The sequence below is a fragment of the Struthio camelus genome, chromosome 9 (genome assembly GCF_040807025.1).
Source record: "Struthio camelus isolate bStrCam1 chromosome 9, bStrCam1.hap1, whole genome shotgun sequence".
Taxonomy (NCBI): domain Eukaryota; kingdom Metazoa; phylum Chordata; class Aves; order Struthioniformes; family Struthionidae; genus Struthio; species Struthio camelus.
The window spans coordinates 29,521,315-29,539,970 of record NC_090950.1 but is presented as its reverse complement, the minus strand read 5'-3'; the positions used below and the strand labels follow the sequence as shown (position 1 = coordinate 29,539,970).

The following is an 18,656-nucleotide window of genomic DNA, read 5'->3' as shown; positions in this document are numbered from 1 at the left end:
ACATTTAATTTCTAATGAGATTTTACCTCAGCACATCAATTAATTTTATTCTGTTGAAGAGTTATTTTATTTCAACTTAAGTATGTTAGTTTGGAATTACTGAAGAACATCCTTGCAAGGAACAGAAACTAAAGAAATCAAAAAATAATAAAATGTTATTTGAACTTCATTTGACAAAAGTAGAGTGATTTATATTACCTTTTTGGGGTGTTTTGCTTTACCTAAGGAAAAAAAAGTTGTTAAACCACCAAACACAAAACACGTGTTGAATTTGGAGACTGTAACAGAAGATGTAAAGCATTATGGGTGACTAAAGAACAAACAAACAAAGAAAATCAGAAGGCCGCGTTGTTTATGTTTCAATTTGAATGTTGCTGTTCACTCCCGATAGACAAATTTATTGGGCTAAATGTCTCAGATAGAAAATGCAAGTAAAGGTTAAATAAAAGTCTAAATTTCGGATTAGAGCTGTGTTGGAGGAGAGAAGAATTATTTCTCATTAAGAAAAAATAGTCCTTCCTTGAAGTACACTGAGCACCTTGGCGGGAGTGCCGAATATGAAAAACCTCAGCTCTTTTGGAAACCAGTAAGAGGTACAGTGTGCTTGGCTCTACAGAACAGACACTGCACGTTACAGTATCACAGCTGTTAGTAGTAAAATAGCTGTGATAAATCTTTAGAATATGATGGAATCATAAGGGTTTAGGAACGGGCACATTAACGTTCAAAGGGACGGATAGACTAGCATTCATTTGTTTCCCATCCGGAAAGGATGTCTGAATCTGTAGTATCTATATATATCTCTCTACATAATTTGTGGAGAAAAAAAGAATAGAATGGGGAATATTGTACTAGCAGACACATAAGACAGAATATGATCTTCATAAAAAGCAGATGATATGTGACTGTTTAAAATATAAGCCCATGTTAGCTAAGAAGTTAGAAGACAAATTAAACATTTTGCTTCAGTTTAAGCAGTGAAACTCATCTTCTTTGCCAGAAGCTGAAATCAAGGAAGCTAGATTTTAGGGCAGGGCAACGTTATTTGACGATCCTTGACAGGAGAAATTAAGGAGCGCTAGCAGCTACTTTAATTTGGTTATTGCTACTTTTCATCAAAGACTTCCCAGCAGTCAGCCCTTCAAAAGGAGCCCAGTGCACAGGGAGCCTGTATGAGCTCTGCTTGTCCAGGAAGGCAATGAGATACCAGGCACGGAAATTCAGCTGCCAAAATTGTATCAATACTTCTCAGTTTATGAAGAGTGAGTCAAGTTTTTTGGCCCGTGCTTTAGTGTTCTGCTTTACTCTCTGGCCTTTAGCACCAGATACTGGCCGCTCATAGAGGCACGATAGGAGCGTAAAAGATTTGGTAATGTGATTGAGTGTGCCCATTCCTATGTTCCTAAATTGCTCACTTTAATTCTGCTCTGATTAACTTCTGGCACCCTTTTTAACTGTGCCTTTATTTGTGGCTCCTGAGAATGACGACTTAAGCAGAGCTGACTTCGGTTCAAGATCAGGACGCTAATGGTGCTGTCGGTATTCATTTAACAGCTTTTCTGCTACGAAATAAATTGTGACGTTCCACATTATAATTTACAGGTGGTGGGGGTTATACTATGGCTACAGATGTATTTCACTAAAAGTGATTGAAAGAACCATCAGATGAATGCAGCGTTTTGAAATGCGTGAACCTGCTGATTAGGACTTTTCTCCACATTCCTATAATGCTTACCATTCGGATAAACGTCCAGTAATCTCCTCCTTAGCTCTGCTACTGAAAACTTCCAAAGTTAAATAGCAGCTCCCAGTGACAGCAAAACAGAAAGATCACAGGAGTGTAATTTTTTTTGACCGGTAAGAACAAGAAGCTATGATTATAACCTCGCTGCCTTCTCACAATCAGTTCTCATTCCTTCTTGCAAAGAATTTCATGGTGAGAATTGTAATGCCCAGAATAAGCTGTACAATTCTGTGGTCTTTGGACCAAACACAAAGTTTAATACTATTTATATATAAAACAAACAGCATTGGGAGAATATCCTTACTGAACAGAAGGAATCTAAAACAACACACAACCCTAACTCTGTCCGTCTCTACTCACAAATATTTATCGTAGGTGAAAGCCACCTTTGCAGATAAGATTACAGGAAGTTGGTTCTATTGAAACAAAGCTCCGAATTTCCACGGAAACCTCGATCTTATTGATTTTATCAATTCCTCAAACCTTTCCTCATTCACATACTCTTTCAGGTGCTGGTGCCCCTCAGTTATCTCCTTTTTTTAGTATGTGCCACTTTTGCCCCGGCAGTGCTCTTAGTGGGGTCTGAAGGTGGGTTTGGTGCCTGCAGCAGAGCTGGGCCAGCTTTGCCACGCACGTGCCGGACGTACCTCTATCCCGTGCATCCGCCTCATGAAACATTAATCACCTTTCTATAGCTCTGTGCCTACCTATAAGCTACAGTCAGGCAAAACCTTTATTTGTATGGAGAAAATAGGAGCTACTTCATTGAATATTTTAGGAAGCGATTGGTTTCACAGGCTTTTTAATGTTTGCATGAGCGAGTCTTACGGCAATTAAAGAGAGCAATTATTTGAATTGCTCCCAGAGAAGAAATGCAAGAGAAACCACACCAAAACAAAACAAAATTTCTGTGTTTAAACTTTGGTGTAAATAGAATTTGTTTCAGTATTTCAGCTATTTTTTTAATTGCATATGCCCTGCAGTTAGAGGCTGGACTCTCTCTACTCTTTTACAGTGCTACAGCAGCTCATTTATAGGTACTCAGTTATTTCATTAAGATATGTCTTTAAGGCAGCTAAACTTATTTTCTCATTAACTTGAAAAAAAGAGTTTCTTTTTGGGCTCAATCTCCATTAAAGCTGCTTTCATGTTCTACCTTTATGCATATACATGTTCCCACCAAAGTTCATGAGCCTATTTTAATCCTGTGCTCAGTGGAATTTGCTTGGCATTATTCATTGTTGCTAAGATCAGACTCTCCCTCTTCGGGTATCGTATTCTTGTAACTGGCAATAACACTTAATTCTCAAGATTCATTCATAGCAAATATGCTAGGTTCGACATAGCAGAAGTGAAGAAGGTTTTAGAAGAGCTTATTCACTGATTACTTCTGTGTATTTAGTTTTCATCTTCAGCAACTTTAGGAAGGGAAAGTTAATTTGGTTCAGATGAAAAATGTGACAGCCTGGACATAGTGAGTTCTGGCGATCGCAATGAACATATTTTCACTACCCTTCTTCTCGTTAATATGATCAATATAGCTTGAAATGCAATACTAGCTCGCTGCACATTTATTAATATTCACACAGCATTACTTTTGCGGATGGCTTATCAAGTACTTACACAAAAATTTAATTCGTCTATATTGTAACTCTTTTTTCACAAGCACTCATGATATGAAGTACCTGTAAAATATGTGCTTTATTTTTATGAATAAATGTTGAATAGTTTTCCTTCTGCAGTGAAACATTCAACATATAAGTTCTTTCCTACCATTACATTATACTTTACTACAGTCCAGAAAGCGGAATTTTCTGTAATAATTTGCCTGAAAAGCGTTTTTGCCATCCGATACCTTTCTAGTGTGTGTTGTAAGCATTAACTGTAGCACCATGCCAGCAAAGACTATCTCAAGCTTTTGCTGTTTTGCTGCTCTATTTGCAAGGGGATCCAATTAACATGTTGCGTATTTCTCCATTTCGCTAAAGAAAAAAAAAAACAAAACCATCCTTGAGCTGTCAAACCTAGCTGAACTATACCAGCCCAAAGTCATTAACAGAACTGGAGCTGGCTTCCATCAGCCCATCTCCAAGGAGAGCCGGGAAAGCTCGTTTGCCTACAGTTTATCCTGTAGACGATATCCTCTTCTCCCCTGTTCTGGGAAATAGCGGGAAAGGTGGCGCCTCGAAGCCCAGCGCGCTCGATGCTGCTCTAGCCATCGTAACGGCAGCCGTGCTGGTCAAAGACGCTCGAGCTGCAGTGAGGCAATCTCTTCCTCAACACCTTCTGCCCGTTATCCTCATGCTAGCCTTCCAGCTCGCGTGGGTCTCATTAGCTGAACAGGTTGCCCGCTGAGATTAATGAGAGGTTATGATAATGCCACTGCAACCTCTGCTTTCCCCGTGCAGGAAGAGTTGAAATCGAATTTAGACCTGTTCTTGCTAGGTGCAACTTTATTGACTTCACCGGGCTTGTATCTGCTGATGCTCATTTTCAGTTTGGCCCCATTTTCTTTGAAACAGCTGGTTTAATGGGAGAAGAGAGTGAATGTGAATCATTTTTATTAGCTTTCACGATTCCTTCCAGCTATCAAACAGTACGGACAATAAGCTGTTTTTCAGTGGATGGCGTTTTACGGTGTGTTACCGTGGGCACAAGACAACAGCCTTCGAGTTAATATAACAGCAGCCACAAGCCTGTATCTATTTTCTATCGTTGCATTACAAAGGCTGCAAGAGTTATGGAAACAGTGGGTTTGGTGTCAAATAAGGAACGCACTGCACGTGTTTCACCCGAGGGGTAGCTCAGGGAATGAATGATCACTTGCGTATGTCTATACTGCAAACTGAAGGGGTTATTGAAGCTCACTCATATATACCCGAGCTAGCTTTAAAACAGCCACTCGAATACTAACAGCAGTATGAGTGTGGCAGCACAGTTTAACATTTAGGTTCTTTTGTACCTGCTACAAATACTTGTTCAGCAGCCCAGGGCAGGTATAAAGCCTAATATTAGTGAATACAGCTAATATTGCGCTTTGAGTTCATACCTGTGGAAATAAGCCAAGCCCAGAAACCCTTCCTACTCACGTCTTAATCAACCAGCGATCCCATCGACTTCCGTGGGATTAGGAATGAGGGAATCCTACGCTCTGAGGAGAGGCCGAAAGAGTTGTAACCTAAATATGTATCTTAACTTTACAATTGATTTAGTAATGGTTATATTATGTAGAACACCTGAAATTAATCATGCTGGCATCAAATAAAATATCCAAACAAAATATCTTTAAGTACTTGACTAAGCATTTGAGCCAAATGGATAATCCTTTTTTTTTTTTTTTTCCTGGCCTGGAAGAGAACATGTTGTTGTTTTTCCTCATTTCCGTCTGGGCAGAAGGGCGCTCGTAACTAGCTGCAGAGCTGCAGGGGAGCACGGGGCATGTCTGTGCTCTCCCAGTCCTTCAAAACGCGGCGAGCTGCATTAGGCACTAGATCATTTCAGAGAGGGGCAGGAAGCGTTCGCTGCCTTCATCAGGCAAACGTAGCCAGATGTCTCACATAATTTCTAAAGGCCATGCTGCGTGATATTTATACCTATGTTCATTTTCTAGTCACAACACAACAAGTGCCAGGTTAGTAGCAATTCTGGGCCGTGGCGCAGTCCCCAGAGGGACTATGGTGTCGTGATAACGCACATTTGCCTTGTGTACACAGGATAATGTTTTGCTCAGAAGGTACGACTGGGAGTTTAACTGATACTTTCCAGCCCAGTCCTATTAAAAGAAGAGCAGATTTTACTATTAAGTACTGGTTAAATCTTCTCAGACCCTCAAACAATTTGGCTTAGTGCCGGTTTCTTCATACCAGGCTATTAGTTTCCTATGAGTCACTGCTAAGTAGACACCAGAGAGGGCCATGAGGTTGAAGACTCAAAATCTTTAACCTGACGAGCAACCCTAGCTATTGCAACAAAGAAAATGAATCTATTCTGGAAAATTTCCTTAGAAAAGTTAGCAAGGGAAAGGATGAAAAAAATCTGTAACACCTCTAAGAAAACTATTAACTGCAAAAATATCCCCAGAAGCTCTAATTATTGTATGCTCCTTCCATTCAGAGCTCGAGACCTGCATAAATCTGAAAAGCTTTCACTGTATGAAGATGTAGATTGCATCTGATGCCCATATTGCCACCGGTTGGGGCCACCTACGTATGATTCCAGGTGATGAATTTACTCTCAGATTTTGTAAATTCGGACAGTTATTCAGAACATTTTTCCCAAGTCAGCTAATCATTTACCATCTACTAAAATGGATTCCCTGGACAAAATCTTTACATTGTGCCAAAATAGTTTACATTAACACGTACTCTTTGAGGCTTTCTATTATTGGAAACTGCCAAAGCAAGGACCAGATGACAGAGGCCCTCTTCTTCTCCGTCCGTTATCCAAAGTTTAAGAATTGGCCCACTTTGAGCAAGCAGGCAAGGGGAAGTGCCACTCCTGCATAAGTGAACTGGAAAGCTAACACACTATCACTTAACAAATACATGCATTACTTTTATTGTCACGGCCACTACCAGTAGGTGCTATTGATACGTAATATTGTATAACAAGTTACTTCACTGATTTTTTTTTAATGTAGGTTGCTCTTCAGAGCATTCCTTCATATTATCTAATCACTAATCATCTAATCTACTGAACTGATGGACCCGTTGTGCAAACGCACTGCCACAATTATGCACTGCCACAATTACTGCTTTATTTTAAAATATTCTCTTGTCCTTATTCCCCTCACATTCCTGGGAAAGACAACACCTGATCTATCAGCTGAAAAAAAAAATCTATCAGCTGAAAAGTGTCATTGGTGCCATTTATAATAGCCAGGCTCTGAAAACTATCACATTTAAACGTGGCAACGTGGACAGGGGTGTTGTCGGCATGGGGAATATCGGGGGATTGGAAAGCGTTCACGATTATTTGCTTTATATGCTAAGCTGCTTTGCACCCTTGTCCTTGTTCACAACACAAGCCCATGCCCCTGTGGCACTGAGGAATTTAGAAAAAAACTAAGAAATATCAGTCCTGTTTAAAAGCATTGACCTATTTATTAGAATTTGATGCTTGCAAGAAAATAGTTACCAGTTTCTGCAAATCAGTAGTAGTTAAACCTCTCTCATTCACTTGTCTCATATGACAAAAAAACTTAGGTCCTGATTCTGTGATGTTCGAGCCTTCCTCAGAGTCAAACTGTAGTGAATAGAAAGATTCATGTGATTAACTACTACCCAGTTTGAGCAAGGCTGTAGAAATAGATCCTTCAACGTACTTTTCTTAAGGAGTTGCTTGTGGAAAAATTGTTATAGCTGCTGGATTATGAACTCATTTCTGTGATCTGCGAGCAAGAACTGAGTACAAGGACAGAAAATAAAGTGCCCCTGAGTCACAGCCCAAGGAAACTGCTTTGCAAGTTACAGTGAAGATAAACATTATTTCTTCTGCTGATCCTGGGAGAAACTTGTATGATCCGGCTGGCTTACTTTTTAACTGATAGAAATTGGAGATAGACCTTTGCAGCTAGGCTTTCTTGCACCTTCACAGGCTAAATAAAGCTCAGGATATTCCTTCCAGATTCCTATTTGGTGACAGCAGTGGCATGTTTAAATGTCTTAAACTATAAATTATCACGGTATGCACTATTACAAGTGATATCAGTTTCAGGAAATGAAGCAACAAGCTGTTGCTTCTTTTTTGGTCTTATTGTGCTCTCCTTGAAACAGGCTCCTGAAGCAGCCAGCTGCCGAGTCCAAAATGATTCTCATTTGTGAATGCCTCGACACTTTTTTTGTGAGTTGCTGCTGTACATAAGGGATTGGCATGGTGAGTCTTAAGGTATTGGCCGTAAATAATACAATGTTTGAGGAACTTAGACCCAGGATACTCTGCCTTAGCTCTTAGTTTGCACTGCGTTGAGGAGGTGAGTGTGGCGAATCCCCGGCTCCTGGAGAGGAGCCTGCTCTTGGATCAGAAGTAATAACAACATAGGTCAGCTGGGCCGGAGCTAACGAGCCCTGCAAACTCTGCCGAGGTGCATCTGACCTTCTGCGCCCACGTTCACGCTCCTGCACGCGGCTCTCCTGCGTTGTGTACGTGTCGCAGCAAAGCCTGGCGCTATTTCAGGACCCCCCGCCCCAAACTCCACTTTATTTTATAGCATGTGATGAGAAATGGTTATTAAACAAGTAATAGTATTCCCGCTAGTCCGTCTAGGAGTTACTAGTGCCAGAAACTTGAAAGTGAGTTAAAATGGCCTTTTCTGAGCAGCTATAAACTTAAACCTGAGCAGACCTTACTCTTCCCTTGGATTAAACCAAGCTTCGGTTAGGAATGCAGATCTGTATTGATTTAAATAAGTGCAATTTTGTCTCAGTGTCCTCTGGGTCCCTCTGAGTGGGCACTATCATAGCTGTGTCTCCTGAGCTCTCCGCAGGTCTATACCACAGTCCTAAAATGCTGTTCCTCGGAGAACCCTCTATATCTCACCCGGTACCTCCCAATACCTGCATATGCTGCACAGCTTTCAAGAGGGCGTAAGGAGACTGAAAACAAGCTGCATCTCATAGCAGTTTCATCAGAGTAGCATAGTATGCAACCTAAGAGTAAGAGTTTCTTCAGGAAGAGGAAAAAAAATCAAGTTAAATTGACTTTAGGAAAATGGCTGAAATTTTGGCTTTAATGTAGAGACCATTTTAAACCATCAAAAGTATGATTTATCCTGTCTGTTTTGTTTTAAGAAATACTTATCACTCACTCTGTATCTTACAGTCAGGCTATGCTGAATATGACAAGTACTTAATACACTATACCTACAAATTATGATTGTAGTCATTTACATGACTTAGGGTATGTATTGGGATAAAACAAGCAAGAATTTTTCAGCAGTGTTTTATTCCTTCCTCTTAACAACATTTGATTTGTTGTTATAGATGGTTTTTGCAAGACCAGACCAGAACTTTTTGAAGAAGCGAATCAGTATGTTAGGGTTTGATCCAAATCCAGGCAAACTAAACAGAAAGATTTATGGGCTTGGATGAGGTCCTAGGTGGAGAAGTAGCTGTAGCTGTTTATTAAAGAAGCTTCTCTACTCCTAGACTAAATTTACAATTATAATATAACACCTTTTCCTGGACTCCAGGTTCTTGTGTGAATAGGCTGTGTTCACATCTATGTCACTTATGAATAGACAAAAGGGAGACAACACTATTTTGGGGCGGGGGGGGGGGGAAGTATCTGCAAAGGATTTTGTGAGACCCTTACACCCTTTCACGCGATATTAATTTCAGCTTTCAAGGACCACTTTTCAAAGCTGCTCTTTTTTTATGCTCTTGGCTGCAGCAAGAAATCAGAGGAAACTATAGTTTTCAGTCTCACTTGTAGGGGTTGAGCGGGCTATTTGGAAATGGAAGAAGGTGCTGAACCTTACTGAGACTTTGAAGGAGGAAACCATTTCTGTAGAAGCTAAGTAAAAGAATAAGTAGACAGAAAGGGACGTGACACCTGACCTTTTACTCCTTCTCTGAAACTGGCTGATCTCCTGTACAACCTCACTCCTCCTTCCCATGACCTGGAAAAGCATAAAACTTGCACACTGTTTTAACCAGTATTGCTCCCTGGGACAAGTCTAAAGAGAGTCTGTAAAGGGAGAGGAAAAATGTTTTTATTGCCTCAGAACTATTAATACTATATTTTAAATTCCCAGTAGCTTTGGTAAAATTTGTCAGTCCTGCTGGTTGTAAGAAAGAGTGAATACTCTACCCATATGTATATGATTGCTGTTTCCATCTCTTGCTTTCTCTGCCATTAATAGAGTTCATTCCCAGACACTCAGAAATTGTTAGATAAACGCTTCAAGGCTTTTCTTATCTCGAAGGACCAAATTTTCAATACAGCCTGTGTGGTAGATGCTATATTAGGGTATGATATCCGAGATTTGTTTTCAATTGTAATTGCCCTAATCATTATTTCTTCCAGGACAGATACTAGCTCTGTGCCAAATAAAATCATCTAGATCCATTGTGTCCTGATGGACTTGATCATAGTAACATTTTTCTTGATATTTCCCTCTAATGCCATTGTCAAATCTCTGCTTGTGGTAGGAAGAGTATGAGTCACAAATTTCAGCTGCTGTGTAACCTAGGCCAGGCTGACAGCCCTATATGTGTAACCATTAGGCAGCTTTCAGCAGTGTGTATATGTGTTATTGCTTCATCGGACACAGAGCCGCTCATATTACATTACTTCATGAGTTTAGATTAAAAAAAAAAAACCACAGTATTTGAACAGCAGCTCCAGCAGAGAAAGGACCTCTCTGCTATAAGTTAGAGGCAACACTCCTTAGAATGTGTTTTGTATGAAATCAGGTAGTTGCCTTCTGTTCCCTAAAGGGAAGGCAGAGAAAATAGACGGAAGCCAGGGACGTCTGGGAAAGAAGATGATGGCAGCTTTTAATTTTACATCTGCACTAGCATATGACTGTGCAAGGTAATTAACTGTAAGCATGAAATGACTGATTTCCTCTTACGCAGCTTCTAGATTTGTGGGGACAGAATCTCACAAATCCTGTGACTAAATGGCTAACCACATTTCTCCACAGCTGGCTTCTCTTGCAGCTGATTGAAAAAAAATTAAACACCATATTGAGCTGCCTTTGAAAATGTGGTGTTAGCTAACCTCTGCTGTTCCTCATTTCCTCCTTTTTTCCCCTTTGCCACTTTCCTGAAACAAGCCAATCTCTTGTGTTGGGGAGTAAATTAAAATGTGTACCGAAAGATTTCCAATCCTCCTGTGAAATTTCTCAGCAGGACTTCAGATCACTGCCCCAGAATCACCTGGAAAAATGGGGTTTGCAGACCTTTAAAACTCCAATTTCTGCCTTTTGAAGACAAAACACGGACTAAGCTGCAGAAAAGCAGCACTGTATCTATGGAAGAAGAGCGCCCCTAAAAAGAGGATTAACTGTGCATAAGCACTAATTAGACCTTCACAGGGCCTTTTGCAACCATGTGTTTACATGCCTGCAAATGTTATGATTTAGTGAGTGTAATTCCTAATCCTGGATCATCTCTGAAGTGTATCGCACTTATAGGTGAGCCCACCCCACACGTAACTTGTAATAAGTTCAGCCATGCATTTCCTTCATTTCACTGTTCACAGCTCTTTTCACCCGAAAACTGTTAGCAGGTCTCTCAGACATTTTCTTCTCTTATCTTTCCGTATGCTTTTGTCTGTCATTTCCTCTTTCTGCCTTTTCTTCTAGCTTCCTGCATCAGTCAGCATTTCCCTCTCTTGTTTCCCATCGTCTTCACTCACATGCTTTCCATCAAGCATTAAATAATTTCAATCCAGGCCTCGTATTCCCATCCCCAAATTTGAGGTAGAAATCAGACGATGCATACACCAGCATTTTTGTGTGTCTCTGCCTACATATCTTCAAATATAGAGAGCTTCCCTTATTCTGTCCCATGGCTGTGGATCCTTAAGGGCGGTTTTGATCCTGCAGGCTTTGACAGTATTTTTGAAGTATTTGCTGTCTTTTCTACCTGTGGTTGTCACTGTGGTAACACAGAACATATGCCAAAACTGATGAACTGTCCTTGTAATATATCTTTGACTCAGAGAGCTACGTCGGTGATCATTTTAGGAACAGAGGCTCAGAGAGAAAAAGGTGCTTAAGTCTCTGTGAAGTAATCTTAAAAAATCTGGACTAAAATAGCTTTCTATAGGAAGCACAAAAGCTTATAGCAGATCTAAATCTTTTTTCTTTCTTTCTTTCTTTTTTTTTTTTTTGTAATTGAAATCCACTGATTTTAGTCACAGGGCTCTTCTTCGCCTCTCATCGGGAAGAGGTTTTTTACCTGCTGCTCTACTCTTGACAGTTGTATTAGATCTTAACCTTTTCTATAATGTGTTACTAGTATTATGTTCAAGGCAAACCTTAACAGTATAGTTATAGCTTTTAGTTTGATGTCTCATTCAATTATTACTGCAATATTTGGACATTTCCTTAATAAAAGCTCTCATCTGATCTTTGAAATATGTGACTTGACTCATCTTTTGTAGAGAACAAAAGCTGAATGGACTGAATTGCACATATGGAAAGTAACAAGACATTTTCTTGTGTTTTTGCAATAGTTGTAATAATTTTAAGCCAATCTAAACAATTTGTATCCTAGGTATATTTCAAAAAAATGACTGAACCAAATATTCCTGATTTCAGTTCTGAAATTCTGTGACAGCTTGTCAGCTTGCAAGCCAGAAATCGAGCTGACTGCCAAATGTGAGTCTCTGGTTACTGATTTTTCCATGATGCACGATTTCCAAATGTATTAGCCGGCTAAAAAGAGGTTTCCATTACAGTTTCTTAGTATAACAATATGTACGGGCCCTGAAAATGTGATAAGTCACTTTTAAGAATCCAAAGTAAAGTGAAGATGAAGAAATAGGTACAGAAAACAATGCTTCCTAAAACGTGACTATCTTTCATTCGTGATCATGACTTCCACAGATCTCTCCATGGCTCAGAAATCATTCCCATGGAGAGAAAGAGTGTGAGAATCCATGTGCCCTTTCAGGTGCCCCTACAAAATTAACTACTTCTGCAGTTTTGCTTTCCCGTAATATCCACCCTTATAAGAGTTTCCCTTCCATATTGCTTCTTATATTTGTAGAAACTTCTCTCATACCTCCTTCATACTCCTTCTGGTTTTACCTCACACCCAGATATCTTCTTTTCTGGATTCTTGACCTGATGAAGTGAAATCATTAGTTAAGGTGACAAATTCTGGATAAACCTGAGGTGTCAGAAGCAGCAGCCTCAGGGGCACCTTCTCTTGGTTTGGCCAAGATATAGGCAATGCCTCTGAAGGGCCCTGAGGATCAGCACCAGATCTCAGGGTTGTGGCCCCTGCCTGTGGCTGTATAAACGTGGGCTAACTGCAGAAACAGGGATACCACACAGTACATTTCTTATCACACAGTGGCTCAGTGGTATGTAGACCTTCCTAGTTTCCGAAGTATTAGAAAGTTAAAAAGGAAGTTGGAGCTTTTTACTTTTCCTTTCGTTAGCACGTTCTTTCCTTTCCATACACACAAGATATGGGTCCCCAGTTTAGCCTGTTGTCTGGACTCCGTATGAGCCTGTTGTTTTCATCCTCACTGTTCTGAAACCACTCTCTGTAAACACGTGGTGATAAGTTGGTAACAAAAGCACTGAAATTTATTATATGTCTACCAGTGGAACATCAGGGAAAGGCAATAATAACCAGGCAAAGTGCTTCCAAGCTTTAGTGGGACAATCAAAGCCTCTCGAATTCCCCTAAAACACAGGAGGATATATTTCAAAGGCTTTGCTTTATAGAGAAAGCTGCAAAGATTTGTTTCATCAGTTGTAAAACTGGCAGTGAGACAAGTTTTGCCAGTTTCCTTTTATAGGAAACATTTTTCACAAAGCCTTAAAAATATTATCTTTGTATGTTCCACTACATTCTTACCCGAGTTTTCGTCTCATCTGATTTGTCTGTCTCCTTGTCAGTTTACTTCACTCACATCTGAAAAATACAGTTACTAAACCTAATGAATAAAGTAATGCAAAAGGCATAACCTAGCAACCACTGATTTGGGATGCCATATATTTTTTTCATGATAAATAAAACTCCATCTTACTAGAGTTAGCAGAGCATTCTGCTGTTTGTGATTGATAGTACCTGTTAGTGTCACTTGCTTACTTTCAAAAGCTTTCTGAAGAACATCAAAAGTGAAGCAGAGAAATGAGTTTTAAAAGTATTTTAAAATAGAAATCTGAAATTACGTCTCTCACCACAGACCTTACTTAAAGTAAGACATACGGGAAGGCATCCAGGGGAAAGCTAATGCACACTAACTCAATATTGTTAAATGAACTTAATCTGTATTTACACATAAGCATATCAAGCTTTATCCCCACCCTTCCATATGATATTAATATCACACTTTGGTTTCCTGCTGAATACAATTTGGCTGAATCTATATGCCCGTCCAGTTCTGATGTTTCTGGAATCTGACAGATTTTTAGACTACTGTTGAACTGATGTTCAAGTGCCAGTAGTCTCAAACACAAGAACTGGCTGAGGAGACCCGAGGTCAGGGTAAATGGAAGACTTTTTAATCAAAATTTAAATCACTATGACCAATTTTGGAATCTGTTCTTTCTCATAATCCAAGCACCAGTAATAACCCTCTTTCTTCCCTTGCTAGAAGCAAAGAGATTTTTGACTGAGGGATGACAACGTTCTCTCGAGGCTCAAATATATGCAAAGGAGACATCTTATAAAATTATGCTAATAACACTAGAAAAGGCTCGGTTACTTGCTCAACCTTACTTGATACCGAAAGTTCAATCTTTAAAAGCTGTAGTGCTAATGAAACAGCAGAAGTATCAGGTGATGGGAAGGAATTGCCACGCATGTAAGTTTTTGCCTTCCACACCCTAGAACTTATTGGCAGTTTAGTAAAAGTTACCTTTCTCCACACGTTAGCGGACATCAGTGTCTCCCCCAAGGCCAACGACACATTTGTCAGCCAGGACCGCTCCTGGGTATCTGCACTCTCTCCTTCTATACACTGAATCCAATTTAAAATTAAAAGGGCACTGGAAGATACAACAGCTGAACTGTCAGCAGACTTCAGATAACATCACATTAGAGAGACCGTGAACTGCCTGGTTTGGAAGGCAAAAGTGCTTCGACCACATTGTGAAGGGTAGTAACTGGCTGCAGTTTCCAAAGGTATAAAAGACTGACCATCGGTGCTAGTGATGCTCTTCTACCCACTGCGTAAATCAGAGCTCAGTATTTTGCTCCACATGTGGCACATTCTTGCAGAGTCTAACCCGGTTTCGCTTGCCAGGCAGCTCCTTATGCCAGCATATAACTGTACGATGGAGGATGAGGGCTAACGTATGGCATCGCCCACATCTCAAGCGCCTAAAAAATTTTAAATTGCATTAGGATCAGATAAGGATGCTGTAAATGATGTTCTCTGTTCAGAACAGAAGTAGAATAACTAACTGAAATAGTTCGCTAAATAATGATAATAATAATCTGTGCCATTCGTTACTTAGATCTGCTCTTGAGATAGAGCATACACATATTTCTGAGGGGAACTGATGCTGTAAGTGTGTAAATGGCAGATGGGTTACCCATATTACCAGTTCAGTTAGCCGTAGCTCCGTGGCGGGTGCCCACCTATGCTCTGGTTATCAGGATTAAGGTTAGTATCAGTTAGCAATAATCCAAAAGACTGATCCCAGACATCACAACTAGAAATCTTATGGCCCTGCCAGTCTGTCCTTTTTTCAAGTTATCTCATGTTAACTGCTTGAGCAGTCAGAACACATGAGGAAACTCCCTCTTTTCCATTCATCTGAGTATGAGCTGTGAAGCAGCAGAGTTTGTACGGGTTACCACCGCAGACGGTGATGGGTGGCCCGTTCCCCTGTGCAGCAGCACAGGTAGTTACCATACCTGCGTCTTGATGCAGCCCCTGTGTCAAGATCTGCTCCTCCAGCCATGTCCCATCTGTGCTTGGGTTAAGTGGCAATTTGTGCTGTGGCACCATTTACAAAAGAAGTGACCTTCTGAATAGGAATATCTACATCCATTCATAGTTACCAGGGGTTCCTGAGCCACTTAATCCTATTTTGGGTAAGTGAATCTGCAGGGAATCTCATGAACAAAAGCCAATTGCCTATTGTCAAAGAAGAATAGTGTAGCAGGGGCTATACAGATGTTAGAGATCTAAAAAAAAAAAACAAAAAAACCTCCCACACTATTGCTTTAGGTATAGAGAACAAATAATGGAATAATAGGATAATAGAAAATCCTTACCCCGATAATTTTCCAGCAAAAAAATGGCCAATTGTCACAGCTATTTATGTTTAGCAAGGATGTGAAATAAAAAAACCATTTTTAATCCCGGTGCACGTGGAAAGGAAAAATAGAGCGCACTAGGATCAAAGTGAAGCCCCCTTGCGAGAAACACGGAATCACGGGCTGCAGCACCAAAGGTGGCACGAAGCACGCCGCTCCGCGCAAGGGAAGCTGCGCCATCTCACCGATCCTTCCAGGGAGAAAGTCTCAAGACAAAACTCATTTATTTCAGCTTGTTTTGGCTCTACCGTATCTTTCTTTCTTCTTTTTTTTTTCTTCCTGAGGCTTCTCTCTCTTTCCTCCCTCATGCTTTTGTACTAACGCACATTAGAATATTAGGTCAAACGCCCTCACTAAAATTCATGCTGTACAATATTCCCTGATTTTCATCTTCTTGCCTAATTTTCTCCTCATGCCTCGCAAACATCGATGGCAAAGCATTTTTTTTCCCCAGATGTTTGTCCTTTGATCACGCCAGAGTGTACTATAAACAGATGTCAAACACAAGGAGGGCTTCCCCAGTTCTTCATAGATGTTTACTGTGTGCACAAAAGTGCCAGGGAAAAAAGTAGATCAGCTAGTCCTTCTGGAATTATTAACAATGGCTATTATCTCTCCACTCATTCTGCACTGTGGATAATTTATTACAGAACCGAATGGATCTGCGGTCTGGATTAGGAAGAAAGTGGCACATAATGGGTTAATATTTATCTGTGCTTTTAGTGGTACTCCAATTGTATGATTGCATTATCTCCCCTAATAGTCACGGTTTTGATACTTGTGGCAGAAGCAGAGGGAGGGATTATTTGCTGTTTGCTGTGGAAACCACTTGAAATTCTATCTATCTGTAAGCTAATCTAATTATAGTGCAAATGATAATCAGACTGGATGACAAGACTGGTGGCTAAAGTCTTTTATAAACTTAAACCTGAACGTACTTTATGTTGCCTAATTCTAGCTAGATACAGGGACAGCATACCCTATTCCATGCAGCAGGTAATTAGGACGTAGGAATGAGTGTGTATATATATTTATATTATAATACAGCGGAAACTGACAGCTCACAAAAACGTAAGTATTGGTCTGCAAAATCTAGTTTGGATCTAAATTTCTCTTTTCCTACTAATAAATAGTTTTGCATAATGGAAAGATCTACAGTTTTTGGATGGCTGTTACACGATCCTGATTGCCAGCTCCTGCAGGTCTGCAGAGCTGTAAAGCTCCGGTATCTCGCTCAGCTCGCTCTCACCAAGGCCTGCTGACACTAGCTTCAGAGCAATGTTGTCATATCATATCTTCACAGCGCAGGGACGGTTACCACGTTTTAAGTGACCTCATGGCACAGCCTTCGCCTTGGGATTCCTTCACATGCGTTTTTTGGCATTGATAACCCAACGGCGCAGCCCATTTCCGAAGCGCACGTCGCCGCTGAGTGCTGCCTCCTATGTCGAAGCCTTTCCCACAGAACTCATCCAGAGTGAAAACAGAAGCAGAAGAGCTCTGAGATTAAGTTTTAGATTACCTTTCTACAAGTATAAAACCTGCATTAGAATATTGTGCATCTGAAGAGCATAATTATCTGTATAGTCCTTCTCGGAGTTTTAACATGCTCATCATTTACAGTAAAAAAAATACATTACAGGCTCCGTTCTGTAAAAGGAGCAGAACTTGTTAAATTAACTAATGTTTCTATGTATCGAGAAAAACAATTACAGCTTTTGATACGAAAATCTGTTAAAAGAAGGATGCTTGTAAAAATTAACTGTTAGTTCACCTCGTAATGTAACGTAAAGCGAATACAAAAGGAGGTCTATGAAACGCATCTTACCAATCAATGGTTATCATTTCCTTTGCTCATTAATTAACACAGCCCTCTTACACACCTGTTGAAGGAATAAGCCAGTTAGAAGAATATTTTGGTGGGGAAAAGGGGAGGCAGTGTGGCAGGCTTATTAAATAAGCGCTATGACAAATCGCCTAGGTAACACAAAGACAAGTGGGTGGCAACCAGGTCTGGGAGACAGCACAGGCGCGTGGGAACCGGACTGCCCTAACGCCTGGCCAAAGCTCAGCCGCTGCCTATCACTGTGGCCGATTCAAAAAGTTTTTTCCCTGGGGGGAATATCAGGTTGAAATCGAGAAGATATATGATACTTGTCATTAGGTCTCCCTTTGGATGATCATGTTTTTTCCTAGCAAGGAAAGTTCCAAAAAGGCATTGACGAGGCACAGAAGAGCCCTAGTTACCATTAAAGCACTTGAAGAAAACGCCTCACAGTGAAAGACTCGAGGGCAAAACTCATTTTGTTTAACAAACAAAAGGTTTAAGCGCTATTTGAATAGAGTCTAGAACTAGCTCCATTGGGAGCACAAATTTAATAATGTAAAGCTTAAGAAATTGTCAAAGATTAACAAATTATAGCAGCTGGAAAACTAGAATAGACAAATTCAGACCAGAAAGAAAACTTCTCTTTTTAACTGGGATTGTAATGAATCTCCAGAACAACCTGCCAGCATTCGGGCTGGATTTTCCATTCCTGGAAATGTTTAAGTCCTATGTTTTGTGATATATATATGATGTTTTATGGACTAAATGAGCACAGTAGTCTCTTCTGATTTCTGATCTATTAATCTACTAAGAAAAAATTATTAGATCCCTTTCCAAAGTTGACTTCAGTCTCTACAAACCCTTACATAACTTTCAATGGATTTGGTAGCAGAACTTTCACAAATCAAAAGAAAAGTCCACCGTGGAAGACAAATTCATACAGGATTTTAAAATGTCAATTAAAATTTTGTAAGGCGTGAATTCAGTATTTAACTGCACAGGTACAGTTTTCTACTTTCAATATATATAATTTTCTTAGGGGGGACAGAGAGAAAACTGAGCTTCTGACAGTAAAAGAAGGCTCCCCCTTCCACTGGGCTGGCAGCCTTGAGACTAATTGTACATG

At 40.2% G+C, this 18,656-nt stretch overlaps 1 protein-coding gene across 4 annotated transcripts in view; it reads right to left on the bottom strand.

The window, feature by feature from the left end:
• Positions 1 to 18,656, bottom strand: part of BCHE (butyrylcholinesterase) — a 52,750-nt gene that overhangs the window by 7,266 nt on the left and 26,828 nt on the right. The window contains exons 3-4 of one of the 4 annotated variants that reach the window (XR_011142822.1): positions 13,288 to 17,585; positions 2 to 12,542 (exon numbers count right to left, since the gene is read on the bottom strand). The exons of 2 other annotated variants lie outside the window; for them this stretch is intronic. Coding sequence is in view for 1 of the 2 variants with exons in the window: in XM_068954288.1 (XP_068810389.1) it covers positions 17,564 to 17,585 (22 nt within the window). In the remaining variant the exon portion in view is untranslated. Of the gene's footprint in view, position 1; positions 17,586 to 18,656 lie in introns of those variants that run through there. One more of the 4 variants, XM_068954288.1, reaches the window with a different exon arrangement.